The 21,154-nt window shown below is 39.7% G+C and overlaps 1 protein-coding gene across 3 annotated transcripts in view; it reads left to right on the top strand.

Annotated features, from left to right (window-relative positions):
• Positions 1–7,606: 7,606 nt before the first annotated feature.
• The window catches only part of SLC10A7 (solute carrier family 10 member 7), a 298,910-nt gene continuing 285,362 nt past the window's right edge, over positions 7,607–21,154 (top strand). For all 3 annotated transcript variants that reach the window (XM_023513454.1, XM_003790202.3, XM_023513455.1), the window contains exons 1-2: positions 7,607–7,945; positions 16,087–16,169. In XM_023513454.1, coding sequence (XP_023369222.1) covers positions 7,846–7,945; positions 16,087–16,169 — 183 coding nt within the window. In that variant the 5' untranslated portion in view covers positions 7,607–7,845. The remainder of the gene's footprint in view (positions 7,946–16,086; positions 16,170–21,154) is intronic.

The following is a 21,154-nucleotide window of genomic DNA, read 5'->3' as shown; positions in this document are numbered from 1 at the left end:
CAACAACAAAAACAACAAAAATAGCCAGATGTTGTGGCTGGCACCTGTAATCCCAGCTACTTGGAAGACTGAGACAAGAGAATCGTTTAAGCCCAAGAGTTTGAGGTTGCTTTGAGCTGTGAGGCCAGGGCACTCTACCAAGGGTGACATAGTGAGACTCTGTCTCAATAATAATAATAATAATATTGTCTCTTACTTAAAATTTTATTTCTTCTCAACATAATTAAATAATTAAGTTTAAACTCATAACCTGGTCTACTATGATGCACATGAGCTGATGATCTGGTCCCTGCCTGTCCCTAACCCCAGCCCTCTCCCTCACTGTTTTTCAGTCATATTGGCCTTCTTTCTGTTCCTATAATATGCATGGTAGGCAGAATGATGTCTCCCCACAAAGATCTCCACATTCTAAACCCCATACCTGTGAATTTTACATTATATAGCAAAAGAGACTTTGTAGATATAATTAGATTAAGGATCTTGAGGCAAGAGGATTTTCCTGGAGTATCTGGGTGTCCCCAAGTATACTAGTTTCAGAGGGGTGCCACAGCAAAGTATCAAAAACTAGGTGGCTTTAAAAAAACAGGAATTCACTGTCTCTCAGTTCTGCAGGCCAGAGGTTAAAATCAAGGTGTTGGCAGGGCTGTACTTGCTCTGATGACTCTAGGGGAAAACTTCACTTTCCTCTTCTATCTTTTGTGTTTGCTGCCAACCCTTGGCTTTCCTTGGCCTCCAGATGTGTCACTCCAGTCACACAGCCGTCTTCTCCCTGTGTATCTTCACACCATCTTCCCTGTGTCCTAGTCCCTAGTTTCCCCTTTGCATAAGGATATCAGTTGTTTTGGACCTCACTTTCACTTGACTACCTCTGCTGAGACCTTATTTCCAAATAAGGTCACATTCTGAGCTGGGGGTGCTAAGATTTCAACACACAATACAGTCTGTAACAATAATGACATCAGAAGAGTCTTCACAGGAGAGGCAGGGTAGTCTGTGTTAGGGTGATTCCTCCAGAGGAAGACTCCCCAGCCACTGCTGACTATGAAGATGGAAGAGCAGAGAGCTGAGGAAGGCAGACATCCTTAGAAGCCGGAAAGGGAAAGGCAGTTTTCCCTTGGAACTCCCAGGGAGGCGTGATGCCCTGTTAACACATTGACATTAGCCTAGTGACGTCCAGTTAGGACTTCTGAGATCCAGACCTATAACATACAAAAGTCGTGTTGTTTTAGGCCACTAAGTTTGTGACAGTTTGTTGTAGTAACAACAGAAATCTAACATACATGCAAAGTCCTACCTTAGGGCATTTACATGGGTTGTTCATGAGGAACTTCCTGTTTAAAGTGCTCATCTCCCAGATACTTGCAAGGTGGGCTTCTCTCATGATTTGGGTGTCTGCTTAAATCAGCCTCCTTCGAAGAGGCCCTCTGTTATAGATGAAATGCTTGTGCCCCCTCCCCCCAAATCACATCTTGAAATTCTAAACCCCAATGTGATGGTATTAGGAGGAGGGTCTTTGGGGTGGTGATGAGGTCATGAGGGTGCAGCCCTCATGAGATTAGTGTCCTCATAAGCAGAGGCACGGGAGCTTGCTGCCTGTTTTTTGCCAGAGGAGGATTCAGCAGGAAGATAGCCATCTGCAAACCAGCAAGTAGACTCTCACCAGATAGTTCTGTCTGCACGTTGATCTCGTACCTCTCAGCCTACAGAACTGGGAGAAGTAAATGCTTTTTTTTTTTTTAAGATAGAGTCACGCAAACTCTCAAGTTCAAGGGATTTTTCTGCCTCAGCCTCCCAAGCAGCTGGGCCTATAGATGCCCACCACAAGGCTGGGCTACTTTTTCTATTTTTAGTAGGGAGATTTTTAACTCGCTCAGGTTGGTCTCATACCCCTGAGCTCAAGGGACCCTCCCACCTGAGCCTCCCAGAGTGCTAGGATAAAGGGTGCAAGCCACCACGCCCAGACTAAGTAAATGCTTCCAATTTAAACAACTCAGTCTAAGGTAGCTTGTGATGGCAGTCAGAACTAAGATAACCTTCCCTGACTATTCAATTAAAGCAGCCCCCTTGTTACTCTCTATAAAGACTTTATTTTTACCACAGCACTTATCACCACTTGTCACTTTTTTATGTCATTATTAGAACACACAAGGAAAGCTGAAACTTTGTCTCTTCCTTTTCCTTACAAACCCAGCACCTGGACTCAAGTGTGGTACACAGCAGGTGCTCAGTAAATCTTTGCTGAATAAATGTGTGAGCATTTAGTTCATGTGTTGCCGGAACTTCTCTCTATGCCAAAATCCTTTTGGGTTTTGAAAAATGACCACAGACCATGGGGATAAGTGTCAGGACAGTTTATTGACAGGAAGAAAGACTGATAAGCACGATAAACAAGAGGAGGAAGCAAAAGGAAGAACAGAACCTCCGCAGTGGGCAGTGGGGGAATCCAATGGGGAAGCCCCTCCCCCCCCAAGTCTACGGGGTTTCAATGCTGCTTTTCTTATCCTGCGGGCAGGGGGTCTTGGGGAAGTGTGTCACAGTTGGTCAGAGGTCTTCTGGCATAAAATAATACTGAAATAATCTTAAAATTAGCTCAGGAAATGTGGTCCTAGCGGTTTCTGGTTCAGGCAAGAAATTAGGGTGTGTGCTTTCTATTCCAGGAGGAACTACACAGAACCTTTCAGGCTGATTTGTTCAAGAGCCCAGAGGGTGTGGCCTGGAAAGGGTGGCCTATTTGTGACTAGAGAAGAGGGTCTGATTTCTGAACTTACCCAGGCCTAGAGAATGGTGCAGGGGTTCCTGTTCAGCCCTAAGTGGGAGAGTCCTGTATCACATGCAGCACAATGGACTTACATGACCCTATTTATTCTTTTCAGCAGCCAATGAGATAGAATTCCTATCACCATTTTATTAAACATAAGCTTCATGAGAGCAGGCATAGATACACCTGTCATTTTTTGGCAACAGTAATCATTCACAAATATTATAGATGAGTAAATTAACCACTGTCAAAGAAACCTAATAGCCAGTGTAAGCATGAAAGTTCAAAAGTAGATACCTGCTTTATTAATGAGATATGGTTTTCATAATCTGTTGTGAAGAATCCCAGAGCTACAGCTTGAGTTAACTCCATTCTCATGAGATCAAACCCCTATTTTATCTGCCCTCTGGCACTCTATTTACATGTTCCAGTGACGTTTAAGTTCAAGATGTATAAAACTGGATGTAAGATCTTCAACCCAAATCTTCTTTGTAAAGATTTGCTGTCTGAGGGAATGACACCAGCATCAAACATTCTTTGGAGCCATTTTCCACTTTCTCTCTGTTCCCCTACAGATCACCAATAGTTTATTTTATTTCAGATAGAGTCTTATTATGTCACCCTCGGTAGACTGCCATGACATCATAGCTCACAGCAACTTCAAATTCTTGGGCTTAAGCGATTCTCTTGCCTCAGCCTCTCAAGTAGCTGGGACTACAGGTGGCCGCCACAATGCCTGGTGTTAGAGCCACATGAAGGAAACAGCCAGGACGCGGATTGAGAGTACAAGCTGCAAGAGGTGAGGCTCACCACAGGTGCAAGAGAACCCTGAACAACTTTTGCAGTGGCTACTTATTGAAGGGATACACAACAGGTGTGAAGAGTGTTAATTAATGATGTGCAGGAGCCCCATGGTTAAGGACCACACAAAAAGGAAATTAGTGCTCTTTCCCCACAACTCCCACAGTGAAGCACCATAAAATGTCTAAGGTTTAACACCTGCTTACTATGGAGTGACCAATCTTATCTCATTCTGGAACACTGAGTTACTTGGGGGCTTGCCTCTAAGCTGCCAGGAGAATGTCTTGCTTTCAGCGTTTCCTTGGATATGTTAAGAACTAATGATTGTCCTTGCAAGCATGATGTTCATTCCTCCACAGCCCCCGTATTTTTTGTTGTAGTTGCCACTGTTGCTTTAGCTGTCCTGGGCCAGGTTTGAACCCACCAGCCTCCATGTATGTGGCTGGTGCCATAACCACTGTGCTATAGGCACCGAGCCAACACTGATAGTTTATTTTTGATTCTTTCTGTTTAGCAGTTCTTATACTAATTGCCTTTTCCAGCTCCATTGACATCTTGTGAGCTATTTCTCCAGAGACTGTTTCTAAAATAATCCCTTCAGCAAAACTGAGGATGTCACTCACTACCTTAAAACCCCTCTGTGGATTTTCTTTTTACAATATTTAGTAAAATCTAAATCCTTTACCTACCACAATACTCTGGTTTCTCTTCAGATTGCGTAAATCTTCCGCCTTTTAAATCCTTGACCACAATGTGAGTGGCCTCATGTGGTCTGCACTCTCCCCAGCTTCCTACCTTCCGGAGATCACTGTGCCCTCACTGACCAGTCACACTGGTTTATCATCTCCAAGGAGTGTCAAGGTCTTCCTTGCCTAAACAAGTTTCTCCTATGTGACTATTCACTCTGCAGTTCTCAGAGATGCCTGTCTTCCCCAATCTAGATTATTCTAAACATCCTGCTCTTCCACAAACCACAAGTTGTTTTTATCTGTTTCCTCCATTACATTATAAGCTATTTATTTTCTATGTTTAGACTGACAAATCCTTACCACTGTGTTACAACTGCCCCTATAGTATTCAGTGCAGTAACATGCTGTACAGATTTGTAGTCTAGGAGCAATAATAGTCTATGCCATAGACCCTGAGTGCGTAGCCGGCCATCCCATCTAGGCGTGTATAAGTACATTCTACATTTGCACAATGACCAAATCGCCTAACAATGCATTTCTCAGAACATATCCCTAATATTAAGAAAGGCCTGACTGTATTAGTTGTTGTTACTCTCTAATACATAAATTAAAATTTATCATAGGTATGTATGTATAGGAAAAAAAACCACAGCAAGTATAGGGTTCAGTACAATTGGTGGTTTCAGGCATTTACTGTAGGTCTTGGGGGATATCCCCTGAGGATAAGGACTACTGGAATTAGGTGATCTTGATTATCTGGATTGTCTAAATCCAAAGACAAGTGTCTATAAAACACAAACGATCTGTCCGTATCTTGATCTTGGAGTAATCGGCCACTAAAAAGTCTCACAGAAGACAATGTGATAGGAAGACAGAGGCAGAGATTGGAGCACTGTAGCCTCAAGCCAAGGAAGTTACAGAATGCGCCACCTCAAACTGTTAAAAGGTAAGGAAGGGTTCTCCTGTAGAGCCTTCTGAAGGAGCAGAGCCCTTTTTTTGGACTTCTGTCCTCCAAAACTGTGAAAGAATAAATTTCTGTTGTTTGAAGCCAACCAGTTTTGGGTTATTTGTTACAGCAGCCTCAGTAAACTAACATGTGCATTAACAGAATAGAATTCAGAGTTATCTTATGTTCTGTTTCTTTAAGTATCATCAAAAACAAACCAAAAAAAAAAAATTCTGTGAGGTGGATTCTGCTCTCTATATATTAGTAAATAAGACTCTTTGAAACAGCCATAAATTTAGACCAGTTCAATTTCAGTAAATATGTTTAATGATTTTTTAATGTAAAATTATTCCTTCAATGACTAAGATGTACGACTCTTTAACCTACTTAGAAATTACCATCAGAAAATAATAATTGTGTTGTAAACTATCCTTCGTGTATCCACTTATCTTGTGACTGCCTGATAATTAACATCAAATTTTGTCACAACTCATTTGCTTCTCCCTTTTCAGGGTAAGTTGTTTAATGTCACCTGTGACTCCCTATCAAGTTCTTTTTATCTTTAGATTAACTTTTCTTTATGTTATTGGATGAATAATTAGATGATACTTGGTACTGTGAAACTTACAACCAGTAGCACAAAGGCTTATAGTGCCTTAGTTTTTGGAAAGGAAGTCATGTCATCAAAATAAAGCCAAATTAGAGGAAATTGTATGGCGAGTCTCTTTCAAACTTTGAATAAACACAGAATTAACGCCTGTGAGACGTTATCAGGCGAGACACGCACTTCTACACATAGGGGTTTGAAACATTGCAGTGTCCTAAAGATGAGTTTGTCATCCAGATTTCCCAGGTTGCAAGTATATTGGTCTAGCCCAGTTATGTGCTGGAAAATATATAACAACTAGCTTGTGAGAAAAGGGAAGGTGGGAAGAATGGTGAAACACTAAACATCACTAAACAATCCCTTCCAAACACTAAACATCACTAAACAATCCCTCCCAAACCTCAAGTTCAATATTTAACCATTTAAGTGGAAGATACCAGGCTATTTCAAAATGTCATGTAATAGTCTTTTTTCTTATTTGAGCGCATCAGAGGGAGACGCTGATGTCCTGCCGGTCTACAGGTAGAAAGTACATTTATGAAACTATGTATCAATGTCACTGGTGGCCACAAAATACTTCAAGGAAGAAACTGGAAGACAGTTAGAATTCAGCAGGCAGGGAATGTAGTCTAGGAGCAATAATAGTCTGTGCCATAGAAACTAAGTGAGCAGCCAGCCATACTCCTGTGGCTCAAAGGAGTAGGGGGCCGGCCCCATATGCCGGAGGTGCCGGGTTCAAACCCACCTCTGGCCAAAAAACCTGCAAAAAAAAAAAAAAAAAAGAATCCAGCAGACAGGACAAGGAAATGCAGGACCCCTCTACCCCTCAGACTCAGTTCCTCACAACTTTGCTTTGGACCCTCTGACCTCCTTCGCAGAGTATTCCTGTCGCACGGGTGGGTCAGCTCTGGGGGTCGAGCGAGAGTGCGCACCCACGAGTCCCCGAGACTCGCCGGCAGACCTCTCTCCCTACTGGGTAGTTTCGTTCGTAAGCACTCACTTACTGCCCCAAAGAAAGCCATGCCCCGACTCTAACAGTTTCCCCCACTCTCGCCGGCAGGTGTTAACCCAGGAGCCGCGGGGATCCCGGCCGAGCGCCCACCCACAGGCGACAGAGCTGGCGAGGTCCGGCCAGTCCTCCCTGGGGTTAGAGGACTTTGGAGAGCAGTGGTCCTGCAAAAGTGAGCGTCAGCCCGCGGTCCAATTTGCAATCCAACCTGGACTACAGTTACTCCAAAGAGGAAGCGCCTTTCCCGCGCAGTCCGCGGAGCGCCGCTAACTCCGGCTGCTCGGGCCGGGAACCCGAAGGCGAAGAGCGGCCTCCCCTTCCCCCAGCGCACACGTCAACGGCGTCGTCGGGGAAACGCCGTAATGACCTGAAGAAGAGCGCCACAAAAAAAACCCCTCGCACGGTGCTGCAGTAGCTCCGACAGAAAATTTTCGGATCTAAGTCCACGCCACCCCTTCTCGGACTCATGGCCAAGCAAAAAAGAGGCTCTCCACGGGGATATACTCTGTGGGGTATACTCCAGAGACACGGGCGGCTGTGCTGTAAAGGTTTGTTGAGACAGGACTTTCGATGAAGCCTAGTGGCTATGCCGTACGGCTCTTTCCCGCCCCTGTCATTCAGAAGGTTAAGCAGGTTTCGGCGGCGGTAGGTCTATCGGTCCCAACCAACAGGCAGCCTTACCCCCCCGATCACCAGCGTTTGCTGGCTTGGCCTAAGATTCCGTTTCAGAGTATCCGCCCTTGGGAGCCCGCGGCCAAAAGTGCAGGGTCTTTGTGAGCGTCTATTAGGAACCATATGGTAGTGATGGCGGCGCTCAGTGAGACTTTCCTGTCACTGGATACTACTACTCCCAGCCTTTCTCAGAGCCGGCGGAGCAACTCCCAGGTCTTTAGTTTACAAGCGGCAATTTGACTTGCTCTGCTGCATGTCTGCAGGGACTGAGGAAAGTGTGGAGACGCTCCGGGGATTGAGCAATTGCAGTTTGAAAAGAAAGAAAGCCAAACAAATAAACAAAACCCACCCACCCTAACAAACATGAGGCTGCTGGAGAGAATGAGGAAAGAATGGTTCATGGTTGGAATAGTACTGGCGATCGCCGCAGCTAAGCTGGAGCCGTCCATAGGGGTAAATGGGGGTAAGTGTTGCACCTCTCCGGCTCCCCCGCGGTCCCCGCTTCAGAACTAATCTATGAATCTTGGAAAGGAGGGATGACCATAATTGGCAAGTGCTTGCCAATCTCGGGGGCACTGGCAAGCTCTTGGCCGTTTTGCTGATTTTCTAATTTACCAACCTCAGGGGAAACTTGTAATTCGGAATGGGACAAAGGAATTTGAGCACAGGTAGCCTTTTCCGCGAACAATAACTCTTATCAGTGTTAAGGAATGAGGTTACAGAGAATGAAACTTAGTCCTCTTGCCTTCAAAGTAGCATCCTATCCCAAGGGACTCTAGCTAGCCAGGACTTCATGGAATGGACTTTAGTCTACTTCCAATTTCTACCCGCCCCCGCCTTTTAAAAACGTTAAGGAAAAAAAGACAAAGTGGCATCCCTGCCCCCAACTCAGATTTTGTGGCCCACATATCGGAGAGTGATGATTTACTGCAGTTGCTGGCGCTCCAGAAACTCTCAGCCCGACTGACACGTTGCGCTCTTTCATTACAGGACACTACTTCCGTGTGCTGCCGGGATTCAGTTGCTACGCTAGCAGTCTAACAGATACAGCTTGTGTTAGACAGACTGTGTGGTGTCTAACTGTGTGGTGTATTATGGCAAGGCAATGTAGACGGGCTAGAAACATACTCAAGTCTCTGAATAGCTGGAGCTTTGTGTTGGGGTGATGGGGACTACTGGGAATACTAGAAATAGCTTTTTATGCTCCCCTCGCCTTTAGATAATCTTGCCCTACGTTTTCATAAACATTACTTGAATTTCTTCAATTCATTCGTCTTTTGACCTTGTCAGTTTCTAAACTTATTGACGGGTGTAATAAGGAAGTCATACAATGGGCAATTAAGGACAGAAGTGAACACGCTGTCTTTATGGTAGGACGTGTTCATGAGGATGTTAGAAGTTATCTGTACGTTTTTGTTAAAGCACGATGGATGTGAATGATCTCTCAGGAGAAGAGTAGTTGGTTCCTTCGCCCCTGACTGCCACCAGTTCCTCTATTTAGCAGTAGTTTATGGGAACATTCTTAAAAGAATTATTTAAATAAAGTTTGTGGAGTTTTTGTTTTAAAATTTTGTTCCTCTGTATTCATCTCAGTACACAATGTATTGAGTATATGCTCTGTGGGAAGAAGGATTGTTGAATGCTGATTCATTTCCCTAAGGTCTTCCTGTAGAGGCATGTATGAGATAGATTCTGCAATGTTATTTGTTCCCTTGGACTCTGCTTATTGAAGTTTTGGTACATTGTCCTATCTTAGAACTGTTACTCATTCACTAGTTTTTGTGCCATCAATATAGGACAATTCATTCTTTAATTATAAAAGAACAGAATGTTACGAGCTGGAAGGGACTTTGAAAATATTTTAAGCCAGCATGCTTCTTTTACAGTTGAGGATACTGAGTGAAGCCTGAGGCCAGGTGACTCACCTCAGGTGAAGTTAGCTAGCATAGGGAAGAGGAACCACTGGGACCAGGATTCCCCCTAACTTCATATCAGTTACGAAATCTATACTAATGTTTCTGGCAAAAAAAAAAAAAATTACTGAAAATGAATAACCATTATATAGAAGGGCATTTATATAATAAAGACATTTTCCATGTCCAGATTTTTAGCCCAAAGGAGCAGAGTAAAATACGCTAATATTAGACAGGATGTATTAATATGATTTCTTTGATAGCTGTCTATGTGTAAAACTTACTTTTTTTGAAACCAGAAGTTAAATGAACAATTGTTTGGGATTTCCTTTGTAGGTCATGAAACTAAGTTATTGATGCTTCTGTTGAACTTTTTTTTTTTTTCAGACAGAGTCTCACTTTGTCACCCTTGGTAGAGTGCCATAGCGTCTTAGCTCATAGTGAACTTAAACTCTTGGACACAAGCAATTCTCTTGCCTCAGCCTCCCTAATAGCTTGGATTATAGGCGCCCGCCACAACACCCAGCAAGCCCTGGGCTGGGTTGGAACCCACCAGCCCTGGAGCATGTGGCCAGTGCACTAACCACTGAGTTAGCCTAATGTTGAATTGACCTTCACACCTGACCCTCATAAATAAAAACAAACCTTCAAGTAGTACCAAATCACACTTTCACTTGTGAACAAGAATTCTCTGCAGGGAATTTAGAGGAAAGAGACTTTATTCCAGTGACTAGTTTGCAAATCAGAAAGACACATACAGCCTTTGGTATAAAAGAAGGTAGCTGGGAGAGCAAAGGGAAGGCTTGGGTTTATAGCAAAAGTTCCCACCTCAAGTACTCAATGGGATCTATTTATGCAAGTGAACGACTGAAACTTGCTTAGTTCCCATTGGTAAATGTAGCTGAGCTTTGAGTCAGGTGAACTCTGATTGGTTGGTTTAGGTGAGCCCCCAAAGTCCCAAAGATAAAAAGGTGTGGGTTTTCAGAGGACTCGGTATATGTGTGTGATCCATAGTCAGCAAATGGTCACTTGGCTCTGTTTTAAATTTAGACCCAGTTAGACACTTGGGATCCATCTGAAAGGATTGGCTCTTTCAGGTTTTCATTTGTTCACACAGTCCTGTAGATAAAACAACAAAAATCTAGGAACAAGGAGAGGAGTGGCTGCTGAGAATATTAGTGTCATAGCCTGCTCATTAGAGTGATCTAAAGGACCTTAAAAGTTTCCATTTATGGGCTTTCTACAATGGGAATGTGATTTTTAATGCATTCACATTGACTGGACAATTTTCAATCAGACAATATTTTTAGGCATTCTTTTAAATAAGAAAAGTTTTGATATTTTTAAATTAGTTGTTAAGATGCTCACTTCACCTTTACTTGGATTAACTCCTTAATGACTATACTATTTTCAAGTATGAGACTCCTATACTTAAAGTATCACACACATATATGGCCTGACCTCCCTTTAAATGTGGGATTTAGATATAGGAATCCTAACTTGGCACATGGAAACCCTAAATTATAGATATTGAATAACTATCCAAAGGGGCAAAAGTATAACAGCTTAGATAATTTAATTCTTAGTTCTCTGTTGTTTTCAATAAGTTGAATTTTATTTACATATAGAAAAGCAGATTGAAATTACAAAGCCATGGTAGATGTAAATATTATGATAGACTGCTCCAGTGTGACTTAGGGAAGCCCTGAGCTATTGCACACTTTGGAGTTTATGGAGTTCAGCACTGTGCTGTTAGTTCTCAGGAAGAGAGAGTTTACTTCTTTGGCAGTACAGCCTAAGGTTTTCGTTTCTACCTGCATCTTAAATTATTGCCGTTAATGAGACATTAATCCTAAAAAGGAAACTGCTTTGTTTTTTCATTAAAAAATCATGACCAGAAACATGCCATAACCTTAAACAGATTAGCACGAATATCTTCGACTATTTTAGATTAGGTTTGGAAATGAAGTTTACCTTGGTGATAAGTGGCTTTTGTGAAATGGTAATAGTTCCTTGCATTCTTAAGTATTCCAAAACATTTTGTTTTTTCCTACCATTAAAAAGTATGAGTTTTAGAGTCCAAAAATTGCTTCATTTTTATGGCAAATTTTTCTTTTGATTGTGCCACCCCGTTCCATTTTGATCATAAACATTTTATTCTTTTATGTTTAATGCAAAAGTAGAAACATATTTCCAATTTGAGCTTTATAGCCATTTGAAGATCAGTATCTGGTTATTTTGGTGACTTAGTGGATATAATAGTTAGGTTGGGGAGGGGATGCATATCATTTTTATATCTTAGTTTCAACTCTTACCTCTGTGTAAATATTTACTAAGTTTTATTTTTGCCCTGGGTAATTTCACCTTGGGCTATCGGTTAGCCTCTCAGTTGATTATATCTCAGAGAGTTTCTCTTAATCAAAACCAAATATTATTATTATTTTTTTGAACAGAGTCTTACTTTGTCATCCTCAGTAGAGTATTGTGGCGTCACAGCTCCAGCAACCTCAAACTCTTGGGCTTAAGCAATTCTCTTGCTTCAGCTTCCCAGGAAGCTGGGCCTACAGGCACCTGCCACAGTGCCTGACTATTTTTTTTTTTTTTTTGGTTGTAGTTGTCATTATTGTTTGGCAGGCCCTGGCTGGATTCGAACCCACCAGCTCTGGTGTATGTGGCTGGCACCCTAGCTGCTGAGTCAAAAATTATTTTTTCCCCCTAAGAGACACATTGTAGGTAGCCCAGGAATATCCTTGCTCATGTCCTTTCATGAATTAGAGTTATTTTGATGTGTATCTAAAACAGAAGGTGGTATACTCCCTCCCTAGGATTTAAAGCATGAAAAGTCAGGAATTCTTCCATTGAATTAGTACCAATTAGTTAATATTTATATGTACTTATGTGTGTGTGGAGTGTGGGTAGAGTTAACTTCTTAAACAGTAAAGTTGGTCAATTAAGATAGATGCATTCATTACCCCAAAGTAATATGCCATATGTTTGCTGTGGAGATGTGTCTCTGAACATGTCCCTGAGCTCTCATTTGCTGCCATATTCCTAACTCTTACCCTTCATATGTAGAAATTCTGTAGGCACCACTGTGGATGAAACTACAATGAAAAATAATAAGGTATCATTAAAAGCAGGGGATTGGAGGAAAATGAAAATGATATGAATTTAAAAAATCAGGTCATTTGGCTCGGCATTTGTAGCCCAGCAGCTAGGGTGCCAGCCACATACACTGGAGCTGGTGGGTTCAAATCCAGCCCGGGCCTGCTAAACAACAATGACAACTACAACCAAAAAATAGCCGGGCATTGTGGTGGGCGCCTGTAGTCCCAGAATCACTTAAACCCAAGAGTTTGAAGTTGCTGTGAGCTGTGATGCTATGGCACTCTACTCAGGGTGACAGCTTGAGACTTTGTCTCAAAAAAAAAAAAAAATCAGGTCATTTACAATTCATAAATTGACCTCCTTAAATGTTTCACAGACCAGACATGCACATGCACATATCAGTGCAGTAGACTTAGTTTATTATGTAGATATTGTTGTATGTTGTGTATGTTGACCAGTTTGTTACAATCCCTTGGACAGTCAATTTACAGAGGTTCTACTGTATTTTCTTCCCAAATCCACTAACTTTAAAATCTGCTTCTGAATCACCCTCCTCAGCTGTTGAAGAAGTAACTATTTCTAAGTAGTTATTAGAAGTAGTTATAAATACTTCTAGTAGTTATTAGCTGCTGAGACAGATTCATTCATGAGTCTAGAAATAATGCATCTTCTAACATTTTTGAATAGCCTTTATGCCCCCAAGGGAATGCCTTTTGCACTTGCCTTCTCCCCTCTGCTCCCTTTTCTCCAGTCTCAGGTTTATGTAAATGCCAAGCATTTATCTCAAAGTTTAAGGACATCTTTGTTTCTTTTTCTTTTTTGCCTCTTAATTTTTTTTATTAAATCATAACTGTGTACATTAATGTGTTTATGGGGTACAATATGCTGATTTTATATACAATTTGGAATGCTTACATCAAACTGGTTAACATAGCCTTTACCTCACTTACTTAATTGTTGTATTAAGACATTTATACTCTACTCTTAACCAATTCATAATTGCCAAATCACGGAAGCAACCCAAGTGCCCATCAACCCATGAATGGATTAACAAATTATGGTATATGTATACCACAGAATATTATGCAGCCTTAAAAAGGATGGAGCCTTTACCTCTTTTATGTTTACATGGATGGAGGTGGAACATATTCTTCTTAGTAAAGTATCTGAAGAATGGAAGAAAAAGTATCCGTGTATTCAGTACTATTATGAAATCAATATATAATCACCCACTCTTTCATAGGAAAGATAAAACACAACTTTAGGCCCCAATGAAGGAGGGAAGAGGAGGCGGAGGAGAGGGAGGCGGTTAGGGAGAGGGAGAGTAATGGGTGAGACCTCACCTATGGTGTATATTGCAAGGGTACATGTCAAATCTGTTAACAGTAGAGTATAAATATCTTTGCTTCTTTTATTCACTGTTCTACCTCAAATGCCTAAGACACAGTTGGTGCTCTGTAAATATTTGTTGAATGAATAAATGGTGATTTTTTTTCCTGAGCTTGGTCTTCCGTCCATTTACTGAGTAAGTGGAGGGTTTGGAGGTATGGAGGAGTTGTGATTGTGGTCTTGTTGTTTTACTTAGGGAATGTATTAGTTTCTTGGGGGCTGCTGCGACAATTTACCACCAACCAGGTGGCATAATACTACAGAAAATTATTCTCTCACATTCTGGAGGCCACACGTCTGAAGTCAAGATGTCCTCCAAAGGCTCTGGGGAAGAACTCTTCCTTGCCTCTTGTAGCCTGTGGTGGTTGCCAGCTATCCTTGGCATTCCTTGGCTTGTGGAAGTATAACTCCATTTTCGGCCTCTGTCTTTACATGATATCTTCCCTGTGTATGTGTCAATGTGTCCAAATTTCCTCCTTTTTTTGAGTACTAGTCATTGAATTAGCAACCACTCTAATTCAACAAGACCTCATCTTAACTCAATTACATCCGCAAAGACCCTATTTCCAAATAAGGTCGCATTCACAAATTCTGGTGGGCTGGGCATTAATTTTAGAGCTGGACACTACTCAATCCAGTATAAGAGCACTGAAGAAAATGTCAAGTATGAGATGATCTTGGATTCTAACATGTTGGTATATACCAGGATTTCTCAGCCTTGGCACTACTGACATTTTAAACATGAGAGTTTGTTGCTGGAGGGGCTGTTCTGTGCCTTCTGGGATATTTAACAGAATTCCTGATCTCTACCCACTAGATACCAGTAGAACAGCTTATCCCCAAGATAAAGTAACCAAAGAAAGTTTTCAAACATTGCCAAATGTCTGTAGGGGAACACAATTGCCACTGCAAGAGAACCACTGATTTACAGGTCTGACAATTAAGTTTGTAAACACTTCTTAGAAAAAGTGCTACATACCTCCTTACTGAGTGTCACTATGGTCACCTTCCAAGTACTCCCCTTGGGGAGCTATACACTGATGCCAGTACGTAGTCTACCCTTCACCATGTTCTTATGTTGGCAGCACTGTACAAACAACTCAGTAAGGTTTCATAACCTTGGTATATTAGTGTCTCACAGCTGTGTTTGAATGGACATGTAGTGGTGTCTTGCTGAGTAACATTCATTATTTTTGCTTGTTTTTGTGCACCATGCAATGATAGCTCTGATGGTCATTCCAGAAAAAGAGTTCCAAAATTGCTGGTGGACCTAGTGTGCACTAGGTGCTGGCATCGGTGCATAGCTTCCCAAGGGGAATACTTCAAAGGTGACTGTAGTGATTGATGCTCAGGAATGTAGCACTTTTTCTAGGATGAGTTCATGAACGTAATTGATAGACCTTGTACAAGCATGAAAGTCATTTTCTTCCGTCTTTTAAAAGAATATTCTTATCCAAGGAATATTACTATTAGAATACTATCCAAGTATTTTAGGTTTTGAAGCCAATTGTACACAAGTTAAAAATGATACTTTAAATGTCAGGATTGCCCCTGTTCTCACAGTGTTGACACATTTGCAGTGGAATCAACCCAATTTCCTGGAGGGTTAGGACCAGGCCTATCTGATTCATCACAGTATCCCCAGGGCCTGGAACAATTTAATAGTAATTATAATCATAGCAATATATTTTTAAGTACTCTATATGTATTATCTCTTTCACATAGTAAGTGCTCAATAAATATTTTTAGAATGAATACTGAATACATGTGTGATTATAAGTTTTTATTTCTGGGATCCTAGAAGCAAGAAAGTAATGTTTGCTAAAGAGAAGGGAACTTCTTCCATTGATTCTCTTCCTTGGATTCAGAGGTATTTTGGTTGTTATATAAGCACGATACCATATAGATATAATTAGCCCCTGTGTTGAATTATGTTACCTACCTGCTCTCCTATGTGCTGCTTTTTCTGGTCTGAGGATGCTATGCTAACCCAGACAGCTGTGGTCTTTGTCCTCTGGAAAATTCTCTCTGGAATTAGGCTATATTACACAAAAGCTTACCTCTGTCAGGAGAGGACACCAGAGGCAACACTAAAATGGAAAGTACCATTTGTTGTCCTGTAATAGATTCTACTTTTATACCAAGTTATCTACTGGAAATTTTTTCTAACAGTAACTCATTTTTCTCTTTTTAGGACCACTGAAGCCAGAAATAACTGTATCCTACATTGCTGTTGCAACAATATTCTTTAACAGTGGACTGTCATTAAAAACGGAGGTACTATCACTGATGGGGCACATGAACAGCAGGGAGAAAAATTTAATTTGTACTTGAAATTTCACGATCCTTTCCTAAAGGCGGTTCTAGCTATAATTAGCTATAATCTGAACATTTCACTGTGCCAGAAGATAACTTGGACTTCAGGTTATCTTGAAGGGCTTGTAGCCTTGCGTGCAAAGGACTTTTATTTCACTCCTACATATGCATATTATAAAAACTTTATGTTTAGCAGCACAGACCCTGAGGATGTGGTTATAATTAGTATGTTTTTTATACATGATTGAGCTGAAGCATTTTCATGTCTTCCTGAATTTATGTGGGTAACTACTGTGGTGACTGTTGTGCTTGGGCACATTCGAGCTGTTGTTTAGTTGTGGTTTTTATAACTTCTGTGGATCTATCTTTTTTTCCCAGGACCCATGCTGTTCAAATAATGCTTATTTTGTCATAACTTGTAACTAATTTTTATTTTTAAAATATCCTTCCTTAGTATATCTATTAATAAATAATTAATAATTAACTAATTATTATAAATATTGGTATTTTTTCATGCCAAGTCCCAGTCTCATACAGACAATATGGATAATGTTATTTACTGATCCAGGTTTCACTGAAACTAGGCTTTTCTTGGAAGCAAAGACATCTAGATATTTTTTACATAGGAGAGAGAAATAAGTAGATCTTAAGATTCTCTTTTGACTTATAATAGAAGAAAAAAAGAGAAGAAATAACCATTTGCTTTTGAAGACATTACATAAAGTTATTCTAATAAGATTCTTATGTAGATATGGAAATCTTACTATAAGAAGGATTTTTTTGAAAATGGTTTTAAAACTTAACATTCTGGGTCCGCATTAATCATTCTGGTTCATTGTGATTTGAATGAACACTAGTTTAGTTACATTTTCCTTAGATCACCCTAGTAGCAACATGGAAAAAATATTATGGGGAGGGAGGGTGATTGGTGGGGTCACCTCTATGGTTTATCTTACAAGGATACAAGTGAATCTTTCTAAAAGCAGAGTATGAACATTTTAACTCAATAACTAAGAAAATGACATGAAGGTTATGTCAACCAGTTTGATGAGGGTATTTCAAGATGTATATGAAAACAGCACACTATACCCCATGATTGCATTAATGTACACAGTTATGCTATAAGAAATAAAAAAAGAAAAAGAAAAAATATTATTTTATTGAATTTATGTATTCTGTATATTGATATAAATCTTTTTGGGGGGGTATTTTTTGATACATGTAGGATTAGTGTGTAGTGCCTACAACTGATGAACTTTGTCTCAGGAATTCTAAATATTCTTACTAATTACTGGCTGTTCTGAAAAAACTGGAATAGGATGGGATTTCCTAAATACGTCAAATCCCAGTTTTTGTAAAGAATATTGATAGGAGAGGACCATGATTAGTGCTTATTGGGTACAAGCTTTTTCTGTCAATACCTGAGTTCTAATATTGGTTCTCAAATGTGAGGCAGTGTGATGCAGAAGGATCGTTACTGGGAGGTCTTCCTGCAGGACTTGGCTTACGTTCTTTGTGGAGCAGCTGCCTTATCCAAGTCCTCTTCTTGGGCCGTTGCTCTAACTACGTCCCCTGGTGGCTGCTTAATGGCTACAGCTGTTACTTATGACATAGGAAATCTGGCAAGAGACTCGATTTCTCTCCTTCACTTCTTAATGCTATTCTGTAAAGCAGCCAACTTTGTGGGATGTAGGAATTAAAGAAGGAAGAATGTCACAGCTTTCAGCATTTCTCTAAGGACCAACTTCTTTTGTAAGCACCTAAGAAACCTTCAGAGTCATCCCACTAATTTGGATGTAATGATGAAGTGCCTTGATCTCCTGGTTTATCATGGTATCTAAGTAACCATCAAAGCCATTTCCTCCGTCAAAGGCCCTTTTCAAACTAATGCATTAAATCATTTTCGAATAAGTACCGAGCACTAACTGATTGCGCCACTGGAGCTCCCATTAAGTCATTTTCAAAAGCCATTTAACTTAAGATGTCCTAGATTGCATCATTGTATAGTATTAAGTCATCTCTAAGCTCTACTAATTTCCTGGGTTACCTAACTTACAAATTAGGAGGTAGTAGTCTTGTTATTTATTTTCTAGGTAGTAATCCTAAATTAATTGCAGCGGGGGCTATGATTTGTGTATCTTATGAGGTCTTAGGATAGTGGATTTTTGCACACCAAAGACAGTAAATTATTGAATCAAGTTTATTTGGAAGCATTTATGTTGATCTTATTCAAGTTTATTTATATTGAATGTTTCTATAGTATTACTCATGTATTGATTTAATGATGTGTATCCTAAAATTTGTTTCACTTATTTGTAAAAATTATAAAGGATGCTATACTAATGCAATGTTACATCTTCAGTTTTATGACAGTTGATAACTCATTTTTGAAATACCTGTTGAAATTGGTTTCTGAGATTATGCTTTGTTAAAGTGAAATAAAGTCACATTTAAAATTTATTTTACATTTAGCTAACTTCAAACCTACAGTTTCAGAAGGTTTGTCACTGACCAGACTGTGGTAGGGTCAATTCATCTAAATAAATGTCAATTAAGTGCCATGGCTACAGGACACTATGCTTGGCCCTGGGCATGGAAACTAAGATAAGCAGGAGACTCAAGGCCTGAAAATGGGTCCTGAGTGGGGCAGAATATATACATTTTTCTTTATTTTTCTAAACAGAGTATTGTTTTTTAATCTCATCAGTTGAAAAGTAAATATGGCAAATTCTTAACTTGGGTTTACGCTGCTTGTTTCAAGCCCAGAGCTATGAGCCTGATTCTCAGAAAGTGAATCAGTTAAGGTCAAATAAGGGTTAGGAAGGAAATTGGCATGTAATGAAAATATTCCTACGCCCCAGTCAGAGCCCTGGCTTTAAGCAATTCTTGATGCTGTCAGTGAGACTCTGGTATAATCAGTACATTATATGGAGTGTCTTCTTAAGTTTATTTTAATGGGATTTGACCTGTTTTACATGTGAATAAACAAACTGTTATACAGAGGCAACTTTTCCATTATTCCTGATGGCATTTATTTCTGTGGTCTTAAATTCTACACAGGTTTATGAAATAAATAGTCTTATATGGAATAATACTATTTTGGATTTTATAGAGTTTGACTGTTTCTTCTTTTCCACTGTTACTTTATTTCATCTTTATGGTTGTATGAAGAAGATATGGAAAAGATATTACACTGGTTTTTTTTTTTTTCAAGTCTTGAAAACCTTTATTAGAAACACTTCCCTTTTGTTTAAGAAGCCCCTCGTGGCCCATTGTGGTAGGTTGTTGGGACTCATTGTGTTGAGTCCTTTACCACATTCTGATGCAATATCAATTTCTAATTATCATTTATTAGGTCAGCTAGTATTTTCTATCTACATTGTAGTTTTTATAAAATTTTTTTGATAATAAAAATGGTATTTACTAATTATAGAAAGATTAGAAAGAGTAATTGTTATTAACATTCACGTGTTTTTTAGTCCTTTTTCTAAACATCTTTTCTTTTCTTTTTTTTTTTTAAATTGTTGGGGATTCATTGAAGGTATAAAGAACCAGTTTACCTTAATTGCATTTGTTAGGTAAAGTCCCTTTTATGATTGTATCCCACCCCCAAAAAGGGTGTCACACACCGTGACCCTCCACCTGCCTAAAATATCTTACGTATAGAATTTTTTTAGAAATAAAATATTTATCATATTTATTTTAAAAAGTAAAATTGTATATGTGTGTATACATACTTGCAGACATATACACATACACACAAATAATTGCTCATATTTTTTCATGTAATATTGTATAATTTTCATGTAGTTTGATATTCAATTTTCTATATATTTTATAATAAAAATAATTGTTTCCTTTTATGAACATATGATTTATTCACATAGTTCAGAACTAAAAGGTACAAAAGTATATATATGATAAGTCTTCCTTTCATCCCTCCACCAGATATCCGGTTCTCTTCTCTGTAGACAACCAATATTAACAATTTCTGTGTACCTTTCCAAAAATATTCTATGTAAAACATACAGATGTGTATCTGTCCCTCTACAAATTTTAGTATTTTATTTAAAAAACATCTTGTAGGTTATTTCATATCAACACCTAAAGAACGTTGGTTCTTTTTGTATACCAAATAGTATTCTATTGTATGGGTGTGTAGTAATATGATTTACTTATCCTTTATTGATGGACATTTATCAGATTTTGCTATTACTAATATGTCGCAAAGGGCAACCTAGAAATATCATTTCCCACATTTGGGAACATATGTGAAGGACAAATTCCTGAAAGTAGAATTACCAGGTTAAATGATGTATGTAGTTTAAGTTGTATACCTAGAATAGTGGCATGTGCTCAGTAAGTATTTTTTGAATGAAGGAATGAGTTGCTAGATTGTTCTCCATAGGTTATGCCAGTTTACGCTGTTATTGATAATGTAGGACAGAGATACTATACTCCCACATCCTCATTTCTAAGAGCTAATAGCACTCTGGTTATACTTTAACTTGTTTAATTGTGTTCCCATATTTGGACATTTGTTTACAGGTTTTGTTTTAATAGATAATGCTGTGACTGTGATGATCAGTTCTGTGTATAGATGTTTATAACTGCCTTTTATGTTCTTAGGATAAATGCCTAGACTTGAAATTTTGGGGTTCAAGAATGTGAATTGGCTCGGCACCTGTGGCTCAAGTGGCTGTAAGACGCCAGCCACATACACCAAAGGTGACGGGTTTGAATCTAGCCTGGGCCCGCCAAACAACAGTGAAGGCTGCAACCCAAAAAAAAATAGCCAAGTATTGTGGCGGATGCTTGTGGTCCCAGCTACTTGGGAGGCTGAGGCAGGAGACTTGCTTGAACTCAGGAGTTGGAGGTTGCTGTGAGCTGTGATGCCACAGCACTCTACCCAGGGGGACAGCTTGAGGCTCTGTCTCAAAAAAAAA

The sequence above is a fragment of the Otolemur garnettii genome, unplaced genomic scaffold (assembly GCF_000181295.1).
Source record: "Otolemur garnettii isolate 467f Iridium unplaced genomic scaffold, OtoGar3 scaffold00041, whole genome shotgun sequence".
Lineage (NCBI taxonomy): Eukaryota > Metazoa > Chordata > Mammalia > Primates > Galagidae > Otolemur > Otolemur garnettii.
Note: the sequence above shows the minus strand (reverse complement) of the source record. Positions and strands in the feature narration are given on the sequence as shown.